This window comes from Plenodomus lingam, assembly GCF_022343315.1.
Source record: "Plenodomus lingam strain CAN1 chromosome Unknown contig_13, whole genome shotgun sequence".
NCBI classification, from domain to species: Eukaryota; Fungi; Ascomycota; class Dothideomycetes; order Pleosporales; family Leptosphaeriaceae; genus Plenodomus; species Plenodomus lingam.
This window is the reverse complement of record NW_027093931.1, coordinates 867,074-889,798: the sequence shown is the minus strand read 5'-3', so window position 1 is coordinate 889,798 and position 22,725 is coordinate 867,074. Positions and strand designations below refer to the sequence as shown.

The window sequence follows — 22,725 nt, the reverse complement described above, 5'->3', positions numbered from 1 at the left end:
ATGTAGTCGAATCATTCCCGACACTCTAGTCTCGTTTTATACCTAGGCTGCCGTTGTGATTGCTGGCCTTTTTGGACGCAAATCTCGTAGTTCATGGTCAAACATGCAAACAATGCAGCATCCAAAAATCAGATATCATGTATCGTAGTATTACGGGTCAAAAGGATAAGATGTGATGCCCAACATACCAAGCCATCCACATCCTCTGCATCTCCTACCGGTAACCCCGCCCCGCCAAATCCCATCCACATACCCCAAATCCCCAAAATAGCACCACCACGTATGCTTTGTTAGTAGGAGCGATCATCACGGCGTAGGAGAAATGAGTTGGGCATATCGATGTCGAATGCACACTCCAGTCGCACGAACCCGAGACTCAGAGTGAAGTACAGCAAGTACAAGTACAAGTACAAGTACAACCACACCCATACATCCGCGGCCCCAACACCGCTCCTTCTCCATCCCGTGCATCTCACCATGGCGCCCGTGTGTTTGTGTTTGGGCGGTTTTGGTGCTTCTTGCCTGGGCGGGAATACAAACATGAACGCGAACATGAGCTTGGACAGCAACGTGGGTATAAACGCAAATCCAACAGCGAAGCAAATTGCGAAGCGGAATACGACAGCGACAGTGATAGCGAGAGTACTTTTGTGGGCGAGGATTTCACAAAGGGGGATGGGGGTGTGGAGTGGGGTGGTGATGTTGAGATGGATGATGGTGATGGAGTTAGTGATAGTAAGGGTGAGGGTAGTGATGGGTTTAATAGTAGTTTGGGTAGTAGTCAATGGTAATGGTAATAGTAGTGTTCCTCGTCGTCGTATGTGCCTCAAGGAAGACAGTAGAGAAAAGGATGTTAGGGTTTAAGTGTCTAGCGGGAAAGAGGTTAGGGTTTTGGAAGGATGTTGTACTTTAAACGAAGATTGTGTTTTGGACTAGCATTGTAGTTTAACCTAATACCCTACCCCAGACCGCCGTCCTAATCCACCCAGGCCTTTCCACATCATCATGACGCGAAGAAGACGAGCATAGAAAAGTACCAGATAAGACTAAACCCACAATATAGCAAAATAGCAACATTAAACACAGCGCACCAACACCAAAGACTCAAACATGGAGAAATCAAGACCATCAAAGCTTAAAAACAGCAAGAGAAAACATCACTCTTAAATCGACATGACATTTCTCAAGGCAAAAAGGCGCAATAAAAGGTGTGCAATAGGATAGAACCAGCTAATTCTTTCACTCCCTCACCTACAGTCTCTTTCACTCTCTAAAATCAACAAAATCAATCCCAGAAATGCGTGTCAAACAATTTCCACGCGAAAAAACCCTCCCGCCCCCACAAAAACTGGATATCAGTAGCAATACAAACAATCTCCCACTCACCCATAAGCACCTGCCCAAAAACACCCTCTTACATAAAAGACCAGGAAAAGAAGCACCATCAAGAAAACCATCAACATTAATTATAAACATAAAGCATGGCCTACTCCACAATCTCCAACTCGGCCGTCCGATTCCGCGCAAACTCATCCTTGTGATCCTCCCACAACCTCGTCAACTCGTCCACATACTGGCCATGCACCCGATCAATCACCTCTGCATCCGGATGATCCTCCTGGACGACGCGAATCGGGCGACCGACGACAATGTTGATGGGTCGGCGGTAGGGCATCATGCCCACATCGTAATTGAAGACGCCTCGGGCGTGGAAAAAGGGAATCGTGAAGCCGAGCACCTTCTTGACCAGGAGTTGGAATTGGTGGATATACGGGTGGGACTCGGTGTCCAGCTGGTCGTACACGTCGTTTTCGCCAAATGCCAGGACGGGCACAAGGTCTGCGCCGGTGCGGAGGGCCATTTTGATGAAGCCTTTGCGGCGTCGGAGGACGAGTTTGATGGTGCCCGGGCGGGCATCGAGGGATTCGCGGGCGCCGCCTACGACAATGGTGATGGCGCGGCCCATGCCTTCGCCGTTGGGCCCACCTTTGGAGAGGATGTTTTGGCAGGATTCGCGTGAGACCGAGGCCATGCCGAGCCGGAGGGCATACTCGCGGTAGATGGGGTAGCGGAAGTTGGAGTCGAGGGTGAGGAGGGCGTTTGTGATGCCGGGGAATAACTGGGAGAAGCCGAGGGCTTCGGTAGCAAAGGCGGCAAAGGCACCGTGCGATATGATTCCGTGGGGGTGGTAGCCAAAGATGTATTTGCGGGTGGGCTCGAGTTCGGCGGAACGGTGGAGACGGGCGGGGAAGTAGGAAGCGAAGAGGGACCAGACTTTGAGGCGGCGCATGCGTTCGCTGCGGAGGGAGAGCTCGCCAGATGTGTGAGCGTTGGAGAAGAGGACGTAGACAGTGTAGGGCAGCATAAAGGGCCACAGAAGGGGAATGCTGCAGAGGAAGAAGTAGATGGCGAGGCTACCGACTATGCTGAGGGTGTGCATGAGAACGGCGAGGGTTTGGAGGCGACGTTGGAGGGGGACGTTCATGGGAGCGAAGCGGATCCTGGGAGCGGTTGTTAGTACCTTTGAAGGACTGAAGGATATGGTACTAGATCTGAACAACGGGATTCCAGGGAAAAGAGGAGGGCAAAAGACAGAGAGTCGGCAAACATACTTGCTCGTAGCCCAGCCAGCGCCCGCTTTCCGTCCCGACTTGAGCTCAGAGTTGCGGCGCTTGATGCCGGACCTGGGCAGTCTGTCCAGCTCAGGAGACGGGCCCAGCGTGGTGAGGACATCACCATGGCCATTGGCCTTCTCCTCGACCAGCTCGCTGCCCACACGCTCGCTGTACTTGAGCCCCAATGAGGCGTTGGAGCCTCGCGACGCGACGCGGCGATGGCCCTTTATCGTTGGACTGCGCGGCGATGCATCCTGGCCCAGACCCTCGAGCTGCTGCTTCTCCTCGTCTTGATTGATTGGCGGCGGCGGCGGCGGCGTTGTCGTGCCATTGGTCCTGATCTCATCCACCCTCATCTTCCTCGTCCACGGCCCATGGCCATTTTGGTCGTGAGTAGTGGTGGTGCCATTGGCAGTCGGGCTGACATGTGATTCTGCGGATGGCTGTGGTCCCTCTTCGGCAGCGTCGGCATAGGATTTGGGGGCGAGACCCAGCACCTCGCGTTCTTCTGGCTCGGCTGGCTCCGCATTCAGCGACATGATGAACAAGGCAGGGTGGATAGGGAAGAAGGGAAGTGATGCGGAGGGAAGGGAAGGAAGGAAGGAAGAGGAAGGGTGAGGGTGAATGTGCAGGCAGGTGGAGAGAAGGCTGCAAGGGCCCAGCTTGTTTCAGGCCATTTTTTTTGGAGAGATTTGTTGGGTGAATAGGGTTGGGGTTTTGGCGGAGAAGTGCGTGTGCGTGTGCTTGTGCTGTGCTGTGCTGGGAATGATGTCAGTTGTGGCTCGGTCCGGAACTGGGCTGCCGGATGCTTGCGTGCAGCCAACCGTCGATTAGGGGAGACCGGGTAGAGTATGATTGCCCCTCGAGGGACGTCTCTTCTACGAATTACTTTGGCTACACCTCTATCCTCTCTATTTCCGTTCTGTTTCTATCGTCTGCTTTTTCTTTTCATCGACGGGAGTCCATACTACTCTAGCCTGACATTGGTGTTCGTGGCGGTGTCTGTGGCGGTGTCTGTGGCGTCATCTGTGGCGTCATCTGTGGCGCAACCGACTCGTAGTGTCACGTGAATCCTTTCACCCCTCGCCACTTTCCTGATTCGTCGCTATCACGACATGCTCTGCCCCCAAAACCACCGGGAAACACCATGACCTGGAAAGCCCAGCATCTTCCAAACATCACTTTGCTCGAATCACCTGATTGACATCTTTTGGATGCACCTCTCATCCAACATCTCAACAAGATACTTCAAATCCGTCACGTTGTGGCGATAAGACAAAAGCCAACAACATGTCGTTCCAATGGACTCCAGCACACTCCTCCCGCATCACCAAACCCCGAAGAACAAGCGGTGCTGCAAAACTAGGCCTCAGACGCACTGCCTCAACCCCTTCCTCCACAAGCCCGCGCAAAAAATCTACCCCTTCTCTCCCCTCCTCAAACACAGTCTCCTACGACGATGGTGATGAGGATGAGCTGCTGGACGACACAGGCGTCATCGCCTCTCTGGCAGACAATCTCAACTTCCGCGATGTCCCCCAGTACATGGAATACATCCGCAACCGTATGTTCAGCCCCATGCCCGAAAAAGCCGGCATGAACTCTACCCGAATCGCTCAAGTACTCAACTTTCGACGCAATCTGTCGCCCTTTGTTACCATAGCGCATATTCATGCTCTTAGCCCCTCGCCCACCAAGGTAGATCGTGAGATTGCGGAATTGGTGCAGGCCGGTATTCTGCGGCGGGTCACGATTCCGAGTCGAGGGGTTGGCGCAACTGTCGTGGGCGATGGTATTGCTTCGGTGAGAGAATGGCAAAATCTGGTTCAGTCTCATCCTCAAATATCCGATGATCTAAAAGGTGAACCAACCCACGCTCTTGATCCCTCTTTCCCCCATCTTCCCTCTTCCCTTTAGATAAGAACCAAGAAAACATGCTTACCTCCCACCCCACAGCAAAATACATCTCCACAATGACCACAAACCCCACATCCACAACCATCCCCACCCAAACCTTCACATCCCCCGAACTCTCCACCCTCCTCACCACCGGCTTCCTAACCGCCTCCAACACCCTACCCTCAACTCCCCTCTTCCCACCCTCCCTCTCCCAAATCTCCACCTCAGCATCCCGCCACCCATCAGGCTCCCTCGCCGCCGCCGGCTCCCCCTCCCTAACCCAGCACATCCACGGCGGAACTTCCTCGCTCTCTCCCTCCCGCCCAGCCCCAAACGCCCCTTACACCCTCTCCCTCCCCAACATGGGCTCCCACCTCAAACTCCTACTCTCCGCCCGCATCCACCTCCTCGCCCTCCTCAAGCAGCAAAAGTCCCGCGCAATGCCGCTCTCGACCCTCAAGGAACGCTGGGACGGTGCGGGTCGCTTGGTGCTGCCCGCTCGCACCAAGAAGTGGTCTTGCTTCTACGGCCTGAGCTGCGACTTTGTGTTCGAGGAGTGTGTGGGCGCCGGGCTGCTTGAGGTTTTTGAGACGAGGAGTGTGGGTATGGGAGTGCGGTTGGTGTGATGGGGTCTGCTTCTTACGGCTGGGTGGGATGGTAGGTCAAGGTGGAAAAATATTACCATGGATGTGTGCTCTGAGAGTGTGTCAAGGTGCTAGGTACCGTATCCTACATCAACTACATTGTCACATGATGACCATGCCCTCCATTCATCAACCCAACCTACCCCATATGTACCAATTAAACTCTCCGACATCACATGATATCCATCACCAACCCTTACGCCAGCCCCACCAAAATACCAAACATAAGAGTTTCCTAAACCAGAGACCCCTCAACTCCCGCAAACCCCCCAACAAAGGCTCCAAGGAAACAAAGTTGTCCAAAAGCGAGTGCTATTACCCCGTGGAAAAGCGACTGCCGGTACGGTTCCGGTGTTCTGCTTGCTCGGTCTCGGTGGTGTAGACGGGGGGTGAGTGGTGGGGGGGAGGTGGAGTTGACGAAGGTGTTGTTGCAGTGACAGTAGGTGTAGGAGAGGGTGCAGATTTACTGATACTCGGAGGAGCACCAGCACCAACACCAGCAGTACTACCCACCCGACCACTATGCACACCAGCCTCAACATCTCTGCCCTCGACACCCCCATCCGCGCCATCCTTCCTCGCCGTAAAGAAATCCTTCGGAAAAGGAAACAACGTCGGTCGCCTGGGCGGACTCCTCTGCTGCGCCGTCATCCACACAAAACTCGTTACATCCTTGCCCAGCGCCTCGACCAGGGGCGTAATAACCGGCAAGCACAGAAACAACAGCGCGTACGACGTCACGCCCACCACCGCCACATTGACGCCGTACGTGAAGCCACGGGCGGCTAGGAAGACGAGCAGCCAGGAGCCCCAGGTCCAGAACACGACGCCGTGTACGAGGTAGAGGGTGAAGACATGGGGGAAGAGGGCGAGAAAGGGCGCGGTGGAAAGGAACCATTGGACTGCGCCCGAGAGCTCGACTATGGCTTGCATGCCGCCTGCGAAGAGGATGCCGTTGAAGCGCGGGGTGAAGTATTCCGGGTAGCCTGCGCGCGGCGTGTTAACGAGGGGTTCTGCGGTCAAGGCGTCAGGGTGGATGTCGTGTTCAGCCGTTGTGAAGTTGAAGCTGGTGTTGCTCCAATTGGGAATCACGTTTACGGCGAAGCCGGCGCCGACACAGAGCCAGCAAAACGTTAGCAAGGGGTAGTAGGCCAGCGGCCGTTTGTTGAGGTAGTCTTTGTATTTGTACGTCACGTCGAGGTCGGTCAGCAGGAGACCCAGCCAGAGATAGGCGCCCCACGATTGCGCGTACCAATGCGATACCAGACAAAAGGCGTACAGCGCCACGCGCTTCGACGGTGTTTTGATTTCGCGCACTACGATGGCGCCGATGAGGACGAGCCAGGAGCCTTGGAGTTGCACGGCAATTGTCCACAGCACACCCGTGCAGTAATGCAAAGTGATCTGTGGGACGGCGTTTGGAATCAAAAAGACGAGCTCAATGACTTCGGAAATGTACTGTCCGAAATTCTCGTACCGTGTCACGTACGGCCATGTCGACCACGTCAGACTGGGAATATAGCGCAGGTAAGAGGTAGCCCCGATATCAATGAGAAAATACTCGAGCAACGCAATCGTGGCCACGGGGATCATGAGACGCGGTGTCCTGCGTACCGCTGCCTTTGCAATATTCTCCACATTGCCCGTCTTGAAGTACGACGAGGTGAGGAAGCGCACGGATGTGGTGAAGAAGACGCCCAGCCACATTTGGTTGAGGATAAACGGCGCTATGATCTTCTGCGCCCAGTATTCCGATCTGTGGTGTTCGGCCGCACCGGGAATCACCATGGCAGGCACAAACGTGAGGCCGAAATGCATGACAGTAACGACTAATGCGCACATGGCTGTCAAGCCGGCAAGATAGTCGATACGATCGCGTTTGGCGGGTGGGTGGGCATGCATGCGTGGAGCAGGGCCCAAAGCAGGCTCCGTGACAACCGCCATGGCAATCTTGTCTGTCGAGGCTTGTCGGGCTTGACCTCCTGGCATGGCCAGGGTGAGCTGAGAGTCGACACCTGGCATGGGCGGTACGAGTTCCTCTCGGGTGACGTTGAAGTTGCTGTTCCATGGCGTGGGCTCGCGGCTGTCGAACATGCAGGACGTTTGGCGCGATATACCTGCCTTTGGAGTAGAACCACCACTCATGGCCCACGCACCCGAACTTGGCTCGATTGGTTCAATGGCAAGATCATCATCCGAGGTGCGCTTACTGGGCACTCCGGAGCTCGGATTTGCAGAGCTGCGAACAGACGATTTGCTGGATCCGAGGGACTGAGTGGAATCCGCAAAGGGGTTCTTCTCCGAAATGGGGTTTGTGGTGTCATCAAACGGATTCTTCTCGCTTTCTCCGGCTATGGTCGAAGCAGAGGACGTGTTTGCAGGGGACGCGGCTGCGGGTCCCGCTGCTTTCGGTGCGGTTCTATGGAGGACCTTGGGCGCGAGACGCTTTATGAAAGTGTGAATGAGCAAGAACGAGGAGAATGCAAGACATGCTATGGACACCCATAGTGCTGGCATACGTCTGATGCTCTTCTTGCCTTCTTGCTTCCACTTTTGAGTGGCCACCTCTGTGAAGGATGTCGCGCCGCGCAACTCCGGGTCATCCACAGAGCAAGCTTCGGTCAGCGGGCAGCGAGCAACAAACTCTGCGCGAGCCTCTTCGGTCATAGATGAAGAGTTGAAGAACATACGAGTCCACTTGACATTAGCCACCGACTCTCGACCAGGGGGGCCTTTCATGGAAAAACGGTTGCCCGTTGACCAGTGCTTGAAATACAAGGCAGACGGCACTGACGGCATACCCTTGTTCTTCTTGTGCAAGATTTGCCTGGTCATGTTTCCGCCGATATAGAAGTTGATGTAGTCCTTGGTCCAATCGATGCGGTATTCTGTGTAGTCCCATGGGTCGATATTGCCATTGCTTCGGCCCCCATCGAGTGTCGTGTAGTTCCGATTGGCAGCCGTGGCATTCTGGAGCTGTGTGTAGTTCATGCCCAGGTGTCGTTCTGTAAACTCATTGCTCACAAATGTGCCGACCCAGGCCTCAGCAGAACTGTCTGTATTCATGACACTCAGTTCCGTGACTTCGGTTTCGTTGTACTTCCACATCATGGACATTGCAGAGCCACGCAACGTTCGCCTTGGTGATTTGATAAGAGCGCGGAAGGAGCCATGGTGAATGTCACGCCGAGCTGTGCGAAGACTGGCGCCATTCACCAAGTGTTCTTTGGTTGGTGGCTGAACGAATAATTGCAGAGACTCGCTCTCGTTGAATCTGACGTTTGAAGGGTCTGCTGCCTGGCGATATACTGCATTCCAATCTTTCTCATACTTTTGGGCGTAGCTCTCGGTGACAAGGTCGGCCGGAAGGCTGTTGGTTTCATTGAAATAGACAATGAGTGAATCGGTGAATAGCTCCTCGGTCTTGTCATCGTAGAATCCGCATGAACAAGTCTTTCCCCCGCTTAGTACTTCTGCCGACGCGGAGAACGCAGACAGTAGAGGCAAGACGAAAACGAAGAAGAATATCATCGTCGTGAACGACACGGCGGTATGACAGAGAAGAAGGGCAGACTCAGAGACTCAACTGCACTTGCTGTTCACCGCATAGAAGTTGAGCTACGCGAATGACATACAAGACGCAGCAGGTACCAGCAGTGACAGTCACCCGAACAGAGAGGAGCCGTGCGACTACTAGTCTATTCTCCGGGGATCAGCTGTAGACAAACTATCGGCTGAAAAACTCCCCTGTCAGGCCCAGAGTTGACCTGGTCTTGTTTCGAGGTCATGGCCAGCACCATACTAGGCCGGCTCCGCCACCTGCCATTGACAAGGTCAGGCAAAGGGGTGCCCAAGGTCCTGCAAGCTTTCTTGGCAGGTCCCGAACACTGCAGTCAAACGGGGCATGAGTCGTTACACGCGCAAGGCAGCCGTCGGGCGGTGGATGAATGAAATGTTGTGCCATCAGGCGTGGTGGGTCAAGTTAAGTCTATCCATATCGCGCTAACGCGACGCTAAGTCTGCACCAACCACTCGTCGTCCCAGTGTGAATGCTTTCTACCTACACGTCTCCTCCAACCCATGTTTTCACCCATGGACCCGTCAGACTTCAGCCATTGCCACGACGCCACTACAATGAGGCTGATGTCTCGCTTGCCCAGAATACCTGCAATCTGCAATTTCCATCCGGCTACGTTTCGCGTTCTGCAAGCCACCCGGAAACGATGCTGCGGGCCGGCTGCGTTGTGAATTACAGCAAGGCATATTGGGGTAGTAAGGAATATTGTCCAAGACTTTTGCAGCTCCTGTCATACCAATCACATCAAGCGATAGCACCGCGAGACGAGGAGACGGCGAGACGACACGAGCACTGGGATGCACAGAGATCCAGCTTCTCCCCTTGACCCAACTATCAGGACATGACTCAGCGTCTGGTAGATGGGCAGATATGCTGATCCCAATACTGGGGGCCAATGGCACCTACTGCTGTCAGACCCGCAGCTAGGTACATCAGCTACTTTGTGGACTGCTTGCTTGGCGCTTTGCCAGCATCGCGATGCTCGGGATGCAAGCTTTGTACAAGGATCGTAATGCAAGATGCAAGGTTTGCTCCACTGTGCTCACATCCCTACAGTCCGGCAACATTGATACAAACGCCGATCTTACGCGCACCATGACTTTGCATGCAGGGACGACGGCCTCAATAGCTTCTTATCATACGAGTCTGTTGGCTTTCAGCTATTGACTTGATCCTCTTTTGGGTATTGTCTTTTCACTATTGTCTATCGTTCTATCCAGAACTAGTCGTTTGCAATCGGCGTATCGTCACTGAATCGTCTTTACTTTAGGGCAGCCATCACTCGTTCTGGTTGACCTGTTCACTCGCTTTCACGTCGTTGCATCAAACCACTTGGCTCTGTTCATTCACTCTCTTTGCCACAATGTCAGACACCAAGGACTGCATCATCGACATTGGTGAGACCCGTGTCCAGGATGAGAAGTCTGCCTCTCAGGACACCTGGATAACCACCAAGGCCGCCGACAAGCTTTCAACATTCATCTCAGATTGGACGCCATTTGGGCTGGTCGTATCCTACTATGTCTTCTCAGTTTGTCTATACATGTACTGTAGCGATGGACTCATCGCCATATTTTGGTTCATCTACATGTGTACAAACTTCTACATCGCTGGAACCACGGTTTTGGAGGCCTTCTTCAGCATTGGTCCCTGCCGGGAAGCAAGAGCAGTTGTCACTCAGGCACAAGAGAAGGACTGGCTGTTTCCCACCCCACACGCTGATCTCCCGATCCTGGATATTATTATTGTCGCGTATCTTCCGAATGAAAAGGACATCATCATGGATCGTGCCATCTACGCTTTGGAGCAGCTTGACTACCCCAGGGACAAAATACGCATCAACATCCTTTACAATACACCAAAGTCGATCGAACCTCTGGAAACCGAGTTGCATCAGTTGCCTATGCAATACTCCAATGCCAGAATCATCAAAGTGCCCAACTCAACTTCCAAGGCGGATAATCTCAATTATTTCCTGACTTTGGACACTGGCTCCGATGTCATAGCTGTTTACGATTGCGATCATTATCCCCATCCAAATGCTCCCCGGTGGGCTGCAGAAAGGTTCAAGGCAGACCCCAACGTCGATATCGTGCAAGGACGGTGCATTGTGTTCAATTCGGCAGATACTTTCATGACGAGCATGATCGCTGTCGAGTTCGACAAGATTTATGCAGTATCCCACCCCGGGCGCTCAACAATGTGGGGATTCGGTCTTTTCTGTGGCTCCAATGGATATTGGAGGACATCGCTGCTGCGAGAGATGAAAATGGACGAATCTATGCTGACAGAGGACATTGATTCGGCACTCAGGGCCTTTAGCAGGGGATGTAAGACGGTCCATGATCTCAACGTTACATCTTACGAATTGGCGCCGACGACTGTGAGCGCATTTTGGAAGCAACGTCTTCGGTGGGCACAAGGTTGGGCGCAAGCGAGTGCCCGACACATGAAAATGGTCTTCAACAGCGTTGACGATCCCCTGCGTGAAGAGCATTCCAAGCGCAGTTTCACCGCACGATTCGGTGTACTCTCGCTTCTGCTCATTCGCGAGTCCTCATATTACCTGGTCACACAATACACCTGCCTCGTCGCGTCATTTGTTATTACAAAATTCCCAACATCTGGCGAGGAGCTCTGGAAGCTGGTCTATTTCCAATATCCTGTGTCACAGTGGCTCTTCATCATCAGGTTCGTACTACACACATGCGTTTCAAGTTTATGAGCATCAGCTAACAATAATGCACACAGTGCTATCTGTCTCGTCGCCACGCTTTGGATCACAAATCAGGTCAAGTCCGAGTTCGTCTCGAGAAAGATGGTTATTCTATTTTCGATTAGTTATCCGTTCTACCTTGTCGTCAACGCGACGATTGGACTATACGGGCATGCCCGACAATTGGTGAAATACAGTTCCTGGAACCCTACCGCTAGGACATAGCGGCTCGTACTATGTATATTCCTGTTCATACGATGCCGGACCTTTGTCTGGTCGTCATTTGTTCGTTCCTTGTTGAAAACAATTTTATGCCCTGATCTTCACGATAGGCTATTCTGGAATACCATGTAAGAATTGTTGAGCTGCACATTTCTATAGAGACGAACGCACAGCCTCGAATAAGAACCGTGTTATTCCCCAGAAATGATTGTACACATCATACCGTATAAGTCAGCCAGCAACATTTACGCCTAGATCGGGCCGACGTAAGTCTAACTTTGCTTGTTAGCACCTCAGCTAGACGCCTCGCCTTGCTCCACAGAGTGAATGCAGCCTGCTTAGCTAGGACTAGCCCTCTCATTTTCTCTACTAATCGTGATCACTTGCTTGCGTAGCAGCTGCAGCCCTATTTGCAGCAGGTAACAGAAGTGAAAAAAACTTGTACAGACATAGTGTTAATATTCTGAAGTGATTTCCACGTATCAAACATGGTACATCGTAGCACAATGATGTATTTCTATAGATGTAAAGCCACAATCCTGCATCGCTACCCCCTGTGCATGGGTCAGATTATAGCCGTTCGCGAGATCTGGCCCTCGTCGTCCCATCATGGCATATTGTAACTGTTGCTCGCTGGTTTATACGGACCGCGGTATACGGTTTACGAGTGCTGCAAGGGCACAGACGCGACTCTCCGGTGCGGTGTGACAGCCAGCAATTACCTATGATATCCAGCGGTCGGTTCCAATAAATCCAAGGAAAGGCACCAAACGAATTGAAGACTGGATCGAAATTTCGAGTCAACTCCCCTGCGTTGCTTGCCTCTGAGCAAAGGGATCTACAATCGAGCACAGGGAGCAAGCTCCCGACATTCTGTGTCCAGTGGTTGAGGCCCTGCCAATGTTCCTTGTTTGCCTGCCCTGAACCAAAAAAGAAATGAGATTGTGATAGCAGACTAAATGAGCATCGATCAAGTATGAATGAATAGGTAAGGCTTGGTGGAGATACTGCAATGCATTGCCATGGGTTCTTTCATGAAAGAGTGTGCGGTTGGTCAGAGGCTCGTTTTCTCGTTTTTTCGGGTGGGAGGATTCGAGACATCCATGCTCAGCGGTAACAAGCGCGGGTCTAACACTTCTTGGCCTCGTTTTTTCTTCTGGGCCTGTTAAAATCATGCCCTTTATCGCAAAGCTGAGTGGGGGATACTCGGGAAAAAGTTTGTTTCACGATGATCTTTCTTTTTGAAGAAGGTAATATCCGACCTTTTCGCTCTTTTCGTCATGACACCTATCCGCATGCTTCCCACACTGGCACACAACAAGTCTTGAAGGAACTGGCATTTCCAAATCGAGCTATACACCCCGCGTGGGTGCGAACGCGTGGCTCAACAAGCACGCGAAGACATTTGAGTTTAGGTACTCTGGGTCCACGTCATCCTGTCGAGCACGTACCGGTACCCATGCCAAAAACAAAAGCCCATGTGGAATTCTCTAGAAATTCCGTCTTACATGTGTCAAGTTCGGGACTTCATCTACGCCGTAATCATCGTGAATGCAACAGTTCGCACTGATTGGTACGGAAGCAAAGTCCAATGACACTGCGGGTGAGGCTTGCGCTTAAACCTACTAAAAACTCTACTCTTATCTTCCGTCTGACAACGGGACATGGTGCGCCACACGAATGCATTGCATCTTGGCACAACATGCACTCAGGTCCAAGTCCGGATCGTAGCTTGGGATTGCATGTTGAGGGAAGACTCTACGCCTGCTAGGATCATGCGGTACACCCACACGCCAGGGGTAAGAGACCTGGACATGAATCTTGGCCAGCAGACATGCTGATCTCGGGTCTCCTCCCTACGGGAAGCCTCTCAGCCTGTCAGGTACAGTGCCTGTGCCACTCGACCAGTTTGCTCAGGCCTTGCTGCTCGCAGCGTGTAAACCTAGTCACTCAGCCCTGGCAATCAGCATTTCTGAAGTGAGGTTCTATACCCCCCCTCCCCGAATTGGTTTGCAATCAATTGACCAGGGCCGGCAGAAGGCAACATGAAATCAACACTTCAGTCCTCCTCCATTGGAACATTCTTTTCATCTTCCAATGGGATTTCTATAGCTGCAACTCGCGATCAAGACTATCTCATAGGACTTCGTGGTACTCTTGTCGTTCAGTCGTTCCTCTTTGTTTTCTTCCACGTTTTCCTCCCAACCGCTCTCCCAGACTCCAACAATACAGATGGCCCGCTGTACCAAAAAGTCCTCCGCAAATCCTTCTCGGTACTCTTCGCGAACGAGGCCCTGATTTACTCGTGGATCATCTTTCTCTCTGCACGTACGATATGCCTCCCATATCTGACACACAGTGCGCGTGAGGTCTGCGCTTCAAGCGTATTCCGCCGCTGCATCAGGCTGTTTGTCCCAACCTTCGTCGCCTATTCGCTAGCAGCAGCAGCCTTCAGCTCAAGTTCCAGCGAATATGTCAGTGATTTTCTGAGAATCACTGGAAATGTCTCGGCAAACACACCATTTCGACTGCGCAATTTCTTGGTCTACTTCAACTCCCTGTTCGACATCTTCTGGCTCACTAGGGACTATGCTTCCCAAGCCGCTAACAACGCCTTTCCCTCTGGCACACTCTGGATTGTCTCTATCCTCTTTCAGCAAGGCTATACAGTCTACATGACCATGGTCATTGTGCCATACACGCGAATCTCATGGCGCGTGAAAGCGCTGCTCTTGTTCATCGTGACTGCTTTCTGGGTGCAAAGCTGGGCTTGGTACAGCGTCACCGGCTTCCTCATTGCCGATGCAGTTGTCAATATGGATTTCCAGGCAAGATCTCGCAACGGCTTCCAGATTGCTGGATATCAAGCCCCCTTTTGGCCTCTGTACGTGCTCTTGGCATTTATTGGATACCTGCTGCAGTTCCTCTTCATCTCCTGGAACCCGGGCATGCGGAAGAACGAACTATATGCTCATACTGGGATTTACACTGGTGGCCTGCTCAACGAGAATCTTGATGAATCGCGCAAACTCGGCCGTGTCGACAACTACCTTATCATAGTCGGTATTATGCTCTTGGTCGAGACATTCGAGTGGCCGCGACATGTCCTCCGGAGCAAGCCCCTTGTTGCATTGGGCAGACGAAGCTTCAGTAAGTACACGTCCTCCACAATGATCAATTCCCAAACGATCAACTAACACGAATCAGGCGTCTTCCTCGTCCAAAGCATTGTCATCTACACCGCCGGCATCAAGCTGTGGCTGCACATCAACAAGTCAGGCACGAGCGACACCCTAAACACATTCGCCGTTTTCTGCACATGTGCAGCCACAGTCGCCCTAGCCTCTGAGGTCTTCTACCGCGCCATCGACATCCCGAGCGTTGCGTTCGCGAGGCTGTTTTGGGCATGGATGACGAAATAAGTTAAGCAACTCAAAGATCCCGTCCAAGCCTTGCAAAGCCCCACACGCCACGTTTCTTACGACTCAGTTAGCCAGCCTCGGACTGCGACAAACACGAGGGGCCGGCTGTATATATGTACACAGATATCCAGGATTGGATAGATGGGATGGGGATTGAGCACAACAATGATTTTACTGAAGCAGAGTTCGACTTCGACGGCGAATGTTGGTATACAAGAGTATGATTCGAGGTGTTCATGGCGAAGGCGGCACATATAGCCCAGGTTATCCACCATTAATTCCCCGCAATCCTTTCATCCCGTGTTTGGCGAAGGGTGTGTAGATCATGGCGTCCCGGTCATAGGTAGCGAGCGGGTAATAATGACAGGTTATATTTGACTTATCTTGAGTTCGGCTATATGTCCTTCTGATCAAACTATACCATCCCCTCTTGCCCTGATTCTGACGGTGTTCCATATATGCATACCAATAATCATAACACAACACACCATCACGCACAACATGTCGTGCCCATCACACAACGTAGACCTCAAAGCCGCGGGTACCACGCGCATCGAAGAAGCGGTTACAAACGACCCAACCATTGATCTTGAGCTCGATAAGCGTCTGAACCGTAAATTCGACATGCACATCTTGCCCTGGCTTTTTGGAATATGGTACGAACGTAGCAATACCTCTCACCCAAGTCTACAATACCGCTCTCTCTCTCTTTCTCTCTCTCTCATATTTGAATCACCATTAACGCTTACACACCCGCCCCAGGCTCTTCTCTTTCATCGATCGCAGCAACATCGGCAACGCTCGAATCGCCGGCCTCGCAACTGACCTCAACATGGCAACGGGTACGAAATTCAACGTCGCACTGCTGGTCTTCTATATCCCGTACATCCTCGTCGATGTGCCGAGCAACATGCTCGTGAAGCGACTGCGTGCGGGCGTCTATCTTCCCACGCTGATTACGGCGTGGGGGCTTGTGTGCACGTTCATGGGGTTTATGAAGAGCTATGCGGCACTGATTGTATGTCGCTTGCTGTTGGGATTGTGTGAGGGTGGGATCTTGGGGGGCGTGATTATCTATCTTGCGTTCTTTTACCGCAGGAGTGATATGTTGGTCAGAAGTGGGGTGTTCTACTGTGCTGCACCACTGAGTGGAGCGTTCGGTGGGCTACTTGCAAGTGGGCTGGCTAATATCGAGGTTGGGGGATATAGAAGGTGGCCGTGGATTTTCTTTAGTAAGATATAGCTGCTTCTTGCTCTTCTGGAATATCTCCGCTTACTGACGGAGTTTCACAGTTGAAGGCGCTGCGACTGTGATTTTTGGTGGGATTTGCTTCTTCTTTCTACCGGATACGCCTGCGAGTGCGGGTTTCTTGACTGATGGGGAGAAAGATTGGGCACTGCGACGGATGCGCCTCGATGCTCATGGTTCCACAAGTGTTGATGTCAACGAAGAAAAGGCAAGCTGGTCCTGGGTGAAAATGGCATTGAAAGCCCCACAGACATACTTGTGTAGCTTTATCTGGTTTTTTCTCTTGATACCACTCTACGTAAGGCTAAGTCGCGGTCTTGCAAGTCACATTACTTACACGCACCAGAGCTTCTCTCTCTTCCTTCCAAGTATCATCTCTGGCATGGGCTACGCGTCTACAACCGCGCAACTCTTTACTGTTCCACCAAATATGGCGGCTTTTCTTACCGTCCTCCTCACTGCATATTTGTCCGATAGATGGGGCTACCGTGGATATTTCATCATCGGAGGCTGCGTCCTTGGTATCGTCGGATACACTATGATGCTTGTTGCGAAAACAAACGCCGTACGATACGCAGGTACATTCTTAATTGCTATTGGGGTCTTCCAAGGCTCTCCTATGCTCATGGTAAGTCAATACCACTTTGCAGAATGGTAGGCATCCGCTAAACCACCAAAGGGCTGGGCTTCAAACAATATGGCACCACATTATGTCAGAGCAGTTGGGATCGGTGTCGTCATCTCGATTGCCAACTGCTCTGCTTTTCTTGGCACGTTCATTTATCTCCAGCGTGATGCCCCGAAGTATGCTCTCGGCCATGCAATCAGTCTGGGCGCCCTGGTCATTACGATTGTCTTGAGCGTCGTGCAAATTGCGTATTTGAGTTGGGAAAATAAAAAGAGAGAAAGGGGCGACCGGGATGATAGACTCTTGCAAGATGGTGGTGAGAAGTTGGGACATTTGCACCCGAACTTCAGGTACACACTATAATAGATAGTTGTGTACGTGCCATTTATGGCACCGTCTCTAGTCAAGATGTTGGTAATACCAAGGACAAATTATGATCTGATACTCGAGAACGGCCCTTGAGACACTATAACATGCCAGCGTTGCATGACATTCAACCACTACATCTGTTCATCTCGCTTTCTTACTCTCCACACCTCCTATCATCCCTTTTTCCTTCGAGGAATTGGTCTTCCAAGGCGTCAGCGACCCCCCACCAGCTACCCACCCAATCGCCATGACAACCAGCGTAAATGGCACTGCCGTAAGAAAATACCACCCATACGTATTCTTCAGCGCAGCCACGCTCTCATTCATACTATACAAGCCAGAGACAAAGGTCATGGGGATGAAGATCGTAGCAAGCCACGTCAACCTCGCCATATTGTGATTCTCCTCTAGCCCGCGCCGCGAGTCTTCAATAGAAATCTCTGAAGTGACGATACCTGTTAGTCGATCGACCCGTTCCTGAAGCTCATTGATGATAGCAAGGACGCGACGGAAGTCGGGAATGATATCTTCAAAGCCATCCACATTCTCAAAATTGATAACCACGCCCTCTGAAAATGTTGACCGGACCGAGAGAGGAGAATTAGGGGCTGTGCCGTGCACAGAAGAAGAGGAAGAAGGAGTAGTCAGCCTCGCAGCAGCCGGTAGCGCATGCTCCAACGTCTCGGTGACCATTTCTCTAAAGACGGGAATCTGACGCCGCCACGTGTGTAGCCGCTTCAACGAGGTGTCGATTGCGTCACCTTTCGAGCGGAAGAGGCGTGGAAGTTCGAGTTCCCATTCGATCTGACTCAGGCGTGCTTTGACGTAATCACACACGACCAGCCACTCTGCGCAGATTGTGTAGAGCGTGGGTTTCGCAAGCACCTGGGCATTGATCGCGTATCCTTCGCTGAGCTCGAACCAAGGAAACACTTCTGTCATCTGACATATATCCTCGAACCATGACATGGATGACTTGATGTGAGGGATAGTCTGGGCTCCTATTTTAGGCGAGGGCAGCCACATGGTACGATCGTACCAAAGGGGTTGTCCTTGTTTGACAGTGGGATCCAACAACACGATGCCCACGGTTCCGTTCCCACATTTTTTATCCTTGCCAATCCACATCGTCGTACGTGTACGGATGATGGACACGACGGCTCCATCGCGATCTTGGTAGTGCCAGTGATTCTCGTCGTTGTCTGGTCGTCGGAGTACGTTCCACGCGTTGGCCTCGTACCGGGATTTCTGATACTCCTCTTCTGTTGCATGATATCGTAGTCGAACGTTGCGCATCCGGAACCAGGGTCGATGCTTCATATTTGACATCAGACTGGGCGGTATGGCCCAGGGATCGCGTGTGTTGTGCCACACGTAGTCGTCTATTTGCTCACGGAAGAACAGTGGGTCGATGTCAAATCGTGACCCTAGTAATTCAATCACTTGTTGTGATAGGTCTTCGACAATGAACAGTCTCAAAGGAGGTGCTTTCGACTTGTCGTGTGAGAGAGCATGGAGTGTTTCCTTGAGAGCCATGGGTGTTCTTATAGATGTTGTGGTCGGCGCTGTTGCTGGCTGATACTCGATAAAGTTGACTTTTGTCCTATGTGCTCTTTCTTTGCGTTGTTCCGGATCTTTTTTCAGTTCAGCCCATCGTAGTGGCGTTGTTCCCACTTGCATCCAGTCGGCCAGATGACGTAGTGTCCGCCATGTCGGCGACAGTGACTTGATATGTGCTAAGTATGGTAGATTTTCGCTTCCTCTGTAATACATGAGCATCAACTACGACAACATGGTTAGCGCAATGTTCACTTACGGATCGAGGATCTCCCACTCATCCGCCGTTGAGATCCGTTCATAACAGTCTCCAATGAGTTTGTACGGGTCACCAAATTGAGGTGTATGAGGTATCGCTCTTGCAGACCACAGTGCCGGTATTATATCTATTGTACGTGTCTTTTGGCGGTCGATGTTGTGTTCCGAATTCTCGGTTTCGATTGACATGTCATATGTCTTGTTCATGGCAGACCTCAGCACTGAAGTCCCTGAATGGATCGTAACGATGAAAGGAGAGCGCTGATATTCTGAATGGACAATAGTGCACCATATATACTTTTTGACTCAATGACTAGGGTCGCTGGGGGCCCAAAAGGCATGGGTGTCGTGCGGCTGAATTAAGTTACACGGGAAGACGTTGGCCAGCGTGACAAGACTTCCTCCTCAAGTGCGATCCGCACAGGCGCTTCGAGCACGTAAAAAATGGCATTTTCTCCACTGTGCCACTCGGGCATCCTCGAGATCTATATGTTGGATTGGACAGTCGTCTGAAACTGTTGGTTGTCTCCTGAGTTCATAGGGATGAGACCGCCTCCACGACCGATCAGGCTAGGTGACGCGCCTAATCTCAAGCCGCGGTGCGCGATGTACCGCCACGTAACCAACGGGGTGCGTCAGCGAACAGGCAGCCAATGCTTGGAATGTCTCCATGCGCTTGGGTTGTTGTATCAGTGGCTGTGAAAAAGTGGAAGGATGCTGAAATATGGGGGCGGAGAAGGAGTAGTTGGATACGGTGTTAGCAATGGTGATGCACTGCGCCGCAAATCCCTCGTCAACTCTGAATGACCGGAACCGGTGAACGTGTCGGGATTTAGACGCCGCTGTGTTGGAAAGGCTGCATCCTGGTGATGATCATACCTACATTGGACTTTGCGGAGCGAGCCAGGCTGGTGCTGTCTACCTACTCTCGCTTACTCGCCTGGTCGATGTCCCCAGGGACGATTTCATGTCAGCAGCGCGGGGAAGGCTTCAACACCTCGGAAGCACAATGGACACTGCGGAGAAGAACTGGCTTCGTCCACCATGGAGTTGAAGAGGGTAATTGCAAGACGATCCACACGATCCAGATATCTCTTCTCTCTCTCCAGAAGAAGCCATCAACATGACACACGACATCTTCAAGCCCCACTGGTCAAGGTACATTGGCCCCGGGGCCCCAGATCCACACAAGTACCGATACAGGCCTCACAACAAGCCAATATTCTCATCACCATTTGGACCATTTCCACCAACCCCTGCCAATCTGAATATCCACGAACTATGCTTTCCTCCCGCCAATCCGTTGCCAGAAGATTACCCTTTGTTTGTCAATGCCGTCACAGAGGAAGTGGTTACACTGCACGGCTTCTACGCACGGGTATGTGCATTATCTCGTGTGCTGCGTTTCGACGGGCCAAACCCCCTTGGTCTGGGTCGCAGTCCTGCAAATGACACGGAAGACGGGGAGATTCTAGCACTCTTCTCGAAAAACCACTTGCAGTACCCCATGGTTGCACATGCTTGTTTCCGGGCGGAATTGGTGTTTGGTGGCATCAGTCCCGCAAGTACAGCGTATGAATTATGGTGGGTGTTGCGCAAGATGCAGATTACCAGTATCATGTGTCATGAGATGCTTTTGCCCGTGTTGAGTGAGGCGATGAAGTTGGGTACTGGAGAGGGCGATGACTTGCCGTTGAAGTTGAAGCTGAATCCGAGCAAAGTCATTGTGCTTAGCGACGACTCCAAGTTGGATCTTGTAGCCGGTCATCGCACGATTGAGTCACTTGTCCGAGAGGGTTCCAGGCTACCCGAGCGACCAAGAAAGCTTCTCGGTGGACATCGAATGACCTATCTTTTCCAATCGTCGGGCACCTCTGGCTTACCAAAGGCAATGATGATTACACACTCCAACGGATACCACTCAGGGATACAAACCCTAATCACAGCCATGCAAGCAGCGCGATACGCAGGCATCGAACCGCTAACACCGGCAATCACTTTAGGCGTCATCCCAATGTATCATTCCTACGGCATGATCCTCTGGATCCTGCGCATCAATCTCCTGAAGAACACCACCATCATGTTGCCAAAATGGGACCTAGAGCTCGCCCTGAAAAGCATCCAGAGATACAAAATTACAACCTTGCCACTGGTACCCCCTCTTGTCCGCCAACTGGCTCAAAGCCCTTTGACCGAGAAATACAACCTCAGCTCGGTGATAGGCGCCGTGAGCGGCGCAGCCTATCTCCCACCAGACGTCGCGTACCAACTGGCCAAGAAGCTGCCGCAAGGTGCAGGGATGCCCATACCAAGCGGCTACGGGCTCAGTGAAGCAGCCAGTATTGCGAGTCCTGCGGCGCCAGGCATCTTCGGTCTTGCGCCTGCCCCTCCAGGCACGATTGGGTACTTGCTGCCCGGCATGGAGGGCCGGGTTGTGGATCCAGACACGCTCGCGGATGTTGCCAAGGGTGAGAAAGGCGAGCTTTGGGTGCGAGGGCCGGTTGTGACGCCGGGGTATTTCAAAGATGGCAAGGCAACGGCTGATATGTTTACTGAGCCGGGATGGCTGCGGACGGGTGATCTTGTGCTGCGGGATGAGAATGATTGCATTCACTATCTTGATCGACTCAAGGAGATGATCAAAGTCAAAGGTCTGCAAGTTGCGGCTACAGAAGTAGAAGATGTGCTGCTTGACCATCCTGAAGGGCTGGTGCGTGATGCGTGCGTTGCTGGTGTTGATAACGGTCGTGGCGATGGGTCGCTCTTTGTCAGGGCTTGGATAGTATTGACCGCCGCAGGTCACGAGCAAGGTGAACACATCGTGGGGAAAAAACTAAATGAGTGGGTTGAGGGTCGATTGAGTAGACACAAGTGGCTGAGTGGCGGTATAGAGGTCGTTGATTCAGTAGGTATCATGGTTTACAGCCCATGGCGAAAGATGCTAACATGTGAATAGATTCCAAGGACTCCATCAGGAAAGATGCTGAGACGAGAGATGCGAGATCGATACCATGCCAGACTCAAGGCTGAAGGTAGATCGAAGTTATGATTGTTTATGTCTTTGACTGGCGATACGTTTGCTTGTGCTCTCATCACTGACATACTTCAATATTATCCCTCTTACGCTCCTAAGAGGCGCCATGTGCCCCGATACTGGCCAAGTACGAATTAACGTCGTTGATCACGTCCCTCTCTCTTCTCTCATTTAGTTCATCCATGCAGTCCCATGGAATGCTCCAAAAGCCGATGAAACAAGAGGACACCGATGTTTTCAGGCCGGATACCATCATGTGTTTTCGTCGGAGTCGTAATTGCGATTGAGCTAAGAGTGACCCTTCATTTTCACCTTCACCTCAACTTTGCATGTTTGTTGTTTTCCACGCCGAACGCGGTCGCGTCTACCCCACGTTTGCCTCTCGTTCCCAAGTTTGCTCTCATTTCCACACCCTCTTTCGCTCTTACACTTCCCTAACTCACTCCTTCCCCAAATTCTGCAGATCCCCGAGTATTCATTGCGACACCTCTCGATAGCATCCACTCGATCCTGCCACTAACCTGCTGCGACGCGG

The 22,725-nt window shown here is 52.0% G+C and overlaps 9 protein-coding genes across 9 annotated transcripts; 6 read left to right on the top strand and 3 right to left on the bottom strand.

Annotated features, from left to right (window-relative positions):
* Positions 1-93: 93 nt before the first annotated feature.
* Positions 94-791, top strand: IAQ61_001892 (uncharacterized protein; the record flags this gene model as incomplete). The annotated part of the gene is made up of 2 exons (XM_066095308.1): positions 94-220; positions 328-791. 2 exons carry the CDS (start codon positions 94-96, stop codon positions 789-791), a joined length of 591 nt encoding a protein of 196 aa, XP_065954792.1.
* A 695-nt stretch (positions 792-1,486) lies between these two features.
* On the bottom strand, positions 1,487-3,154 carry IAQ61_001891 (uncharacterized protein; the record flags this gene model as incomplete). The annotated part of the gene is made up of 1 exon (XM_066095307.1): positions 1,487-3,154. The coding sequence occupies one exon, from the start codon at positions 3,152-3,154 to the stop codon at positions 1,487-1,489; it is 1,668 nt and encodes a 555-aa protein (XP_065954791.1).
* A 384-nt stretch (positions 3,155-3,538) lies between these two features.
* Positions 3,539-5,140, top strand: IAQ61_001890 (uncharacterized protein; the record flags this gene model as incomplete). The annotated part of the gene is made up of 2 exons (XM_003833707.2): positions 3,539-4,476; positions 4,572-5,140. Exons 1-2 carry the CDS (start codon positions 3,906-3,908, stop codon positions 5,138-5,140), a joined length of 1,140 nt encoding a protein of 379 aa, XP_003833755.1. The 5' UTR covers positions 3,539-3,905.
* A 333-nt stretch (positions 5,141-5,473) lies between these two features.
* IAQ61_001889 (uncharacterized protein) lies at positions 5,474-8,689 on the bottom strand (the record flags this gene model as incomplete). The annotated part of the gene is made up of 1 exon (XM_003833706.2): positions 5,474-8,689. One exon carries the CDS (start codon positions 8,687-8,689, stop codon positions 5,474-5,476), a length of 3,216 nt encoding a protein of 1,071 aa, XP_003833754.1.
* A 1,409-nt stretch (positions 8,690-10,098) lies between these two features.
* Positions 10,099-11,676, top strand: IAQ61_001888 (uncharacterized protein; the record flags this gene model as incomplete). Its single annotated transcript, XM_003833705.1, has 2 exons — positions 10,099-11,426; positions 11,487-11,676. The coding sequence occupies 2 exons, from the start codon at positions 10,099-10,101 to the stop codon at positions 11,674-11,676; spliced, it is 1,518 nt and encodes a 505-aa protein (XP_003833753.1).
* Positions 11,677-13,448: 1,772 nt separating this feature from the next.
* IAQ61_001887 (uncharacterized protein) lies at positions 13,449-15,095 on the top strand (the record flags this gene model as incomplete). The annotated part of the gene is made up of 5 exons (XM_066095306.1): positions 13,449-13,472; positions 13,540-13,655; positions 13,711-13,735; positions 13,842-14,823; positions 14,881-15,095. 5 exons carry the CDS (start codon positions 13,449-13,451, stop codon positions 15,093-15,095), a joined length of 1,362 nt encoding a protein of 453 aa, XP_065954790.1.
* A 390-nt stretch (positions 15,096-15,485) lies between these two features.
* Positions 15,486-17,335, top strand: IAQ61_001886 (uncharacterized protein; the record flags this gene model as incomplete). Its single annotated transcript, XM_003833703.2, has 4 exons — positions 15,486-15,751; positions 15,858-16,327; positions 16,389-16,972; positions 17,024-17,335. Coding segments are annotated over 4 exons (1,632 nt in total), but the record flags the coding sequence as incomplete, so codon positions are not given.
* A 147-nt stretch (positions 17,336-17,482) lies between these two features.
* IAQ61_001885 (uncharacterized protein) lies at positions 17,483-19,363 on the bottom strand (the record flags this gene model as incomplete). The annotated part of the gene is made up of 2 exons (XM_003833702.2): positions 17,483-19,103; positions 19,158-19,363. The coding sequence occupies 2 exons, from the start codon at positions 19,361-19,363 to the stop codon at positions 17,483-17,485; spliced, it is 1,827 nt and encodes a 608-aa protein (XP_003833750.2).
* Positions 19,364-20,133: 770 nt separating this feature from the next.
* IAQ61_001884 (uncharacterized protein) lies at positions 20,134-22,205 on the top strand (the record flags this gene model as incomplete). Its single annotated transcript, XM_003833701.2, has 3 exons — positions 20,134-20,215; positions 20,266-22,061; positions 22,113-22,205. Coding segments are annotated over 3 exons (1,971 nt in total), but the record flags the coding sequence as incomplete, so codon positions are not given.
* Between the last annotated feature and the right edge of the window lie 520 nt (positions 22,206-22,725).